We start from the raw sequence: 1,848 nt of genomic DNA, 5'->3' as shown, positions 1-1,848 counted from the left end.
ATTTTGAAAATTTTCAACAAAAATTAATTTTCGAATTTATTTTAACGACATTAAATCTTGATAAAAAGAATTTACAGATTTTTATTACGTGAAACAATTCGTAAACCTGGATTACATATGAATAAATATTTCAAAATGAATTCCTTCGTAACAAAGGGAATTATGGACTTGATCTAGCAGCAATGATTATACAAATGGGTCGAGATCATGGAATTCCCGGTTACACTGCTTTTCGAAGTGCCTGTGGCTTACGACGTCCATCTAATTTTACTGATTTGAATGATATTGTAATTCTCTTAAAATTCTTCCCAATTCTTTTGAAATATTCATTTTGCTTATTCATTACAATCACTTTCCTTTAGAATCCCTTAGAATCCTTTTAGAATATTTATCATACTTATTTCTTAGAATCTATTTCCCTCACAATCCCTTAGAATATTCAAAATATTAATTATACTTAGTCCTTTGGATTTCTTTACCGTCGAATCTTTTACTAACCCTTAATCAAAATTTATGTTACTAATTGAATTAAACTATTTGCAAATTAATTTCAGTTTCGTATTCTAATATAAGCTGTTTTTTTTATTTTAGCAAAATTAATTTTTAAACTATTTGCAAATGAATTTTCAATTTTTTTTTTGTATATTCTCCAAAGATGATTACATAAAAAAAAAAATGAAAAGTGGACTTACAAGGTCAAACAATTTTACTTTCACTAATTAATTATTTTAATTATAGATTTTGCAATCACTTGATTTGGATGAATTGGTTAAATTATACGATCACATCGATGATGTCGATTTATTTGTACTTGGTATGGCTGAGAGGCCAGAACTTGGCGCATTAGTTGGACCAACATTTTCATGTATTATCGGTAAACAATTCCAAAAGGTTTGGTATTTAATTTCTTTCGTTTTTTTTTTTTTAAATTTGAAAATTAGCAATACGAAGTGATAAAATAATATCCGTTATCAATAAGAATAATATAATTTGCTTATCAATGTTTCCTTCTTTAAAATAAAAAAAAAAAGCGAACATTTTGAATCATCTTAAATTTCTCCTCGCCATAAATTCTAATTGTCATCAAATTTCATCGCATTCATGGTGTGATTGATTCAAATAGAATTTAGAACATTGACCGATTTACTTGACCTATATGATGACTAATCAGTTTCTTCTGTTAAATTTTCAATTTAATGTCCCTATAGATGATAATAATATTAAAAATAGGAAAAAAAAACGAAGGACAGAGAAATATTTCTTAATGAATAAAAAAAAAAGGGAAGATATGAAACATTTCGTGTTTACTTGTTTGTTTGCATTTTACGATTTAATTTTTCATAGTACCAATAAAAATGATGAAATAAAAGGGATAAAAATTAGGGAGAAAAAGAATGAATTATAGATAAATTTCAATTTGATTAAGTGCTATCAAGTTTTTTATTTCTTTATTTTAATTTCTTCTTTTTTCACTTTTAAAAAGTTTCAATTTTATTAAGATTCGTCGAGGTGATCGTTTCTGGTATGAAAATTTCTTTGCACCATCAGCATTTACATTGGAACAATTGGAAGAAATTCGAAAAACAACATTAGCTCGAATAATATGTGACAATTCTGATAACATTCAACAAATCCAACCAAATGTTTTCACACTTGCTGATATTTATGGGTAATGATGATGATGAATAATAATAATAATGATAATAATAATAATAATAATAATAATAATAATAATAATAATAATAATAATAATAATAATAATAATAATAATAATAATAATAATAATAATAATAATAATAATAACAATAATAATAATAATAATAATAATAATAATAATAATAATAATAA

The 1,848-nt window shown here is 24.0% G+C and overlaps 1 protein-coding gene across 1 annotated transcript; it reads left to right on the top strand.

The window, feature by feature from the left end:
• Positions 1-182: 182 nt before the first annotated feature.
• On the top strand, positions 183-1,673 carry LOAG_15181 (hypothetical protein; the record flags this gene model as incomplete). The annotated part of the gene is made up of 3 exons (XM_003150674.1): positions 183-287; positions 739-891; positions 1,500-1,673. The coding sequence occupies 3 exons, from the start codon at positions 183-185 to the stop codon at positions 1,671-1,673; spliced, it is 432 nt and encodes a 143-aa protein (XP_003150722.1).
• Positions 1,674-1,848: the final 175 nt, after the last annotated feature.

The sequence above is a fragment of the Loa loa genome (genome assembly GCF_000183805.2).
Source record: "Loa loa unplaced genomic scaffold supercont3.843, whole genome shotgun sequence".
NCBI lineage: Eukaryota > Metazoa > Nematoda > Chromadorea > Rhabditida > Onchocercidae > Loa > Loa loa.
This window is presented reverse-complemented; position numbering and strand designations above follow the sequence as displayed.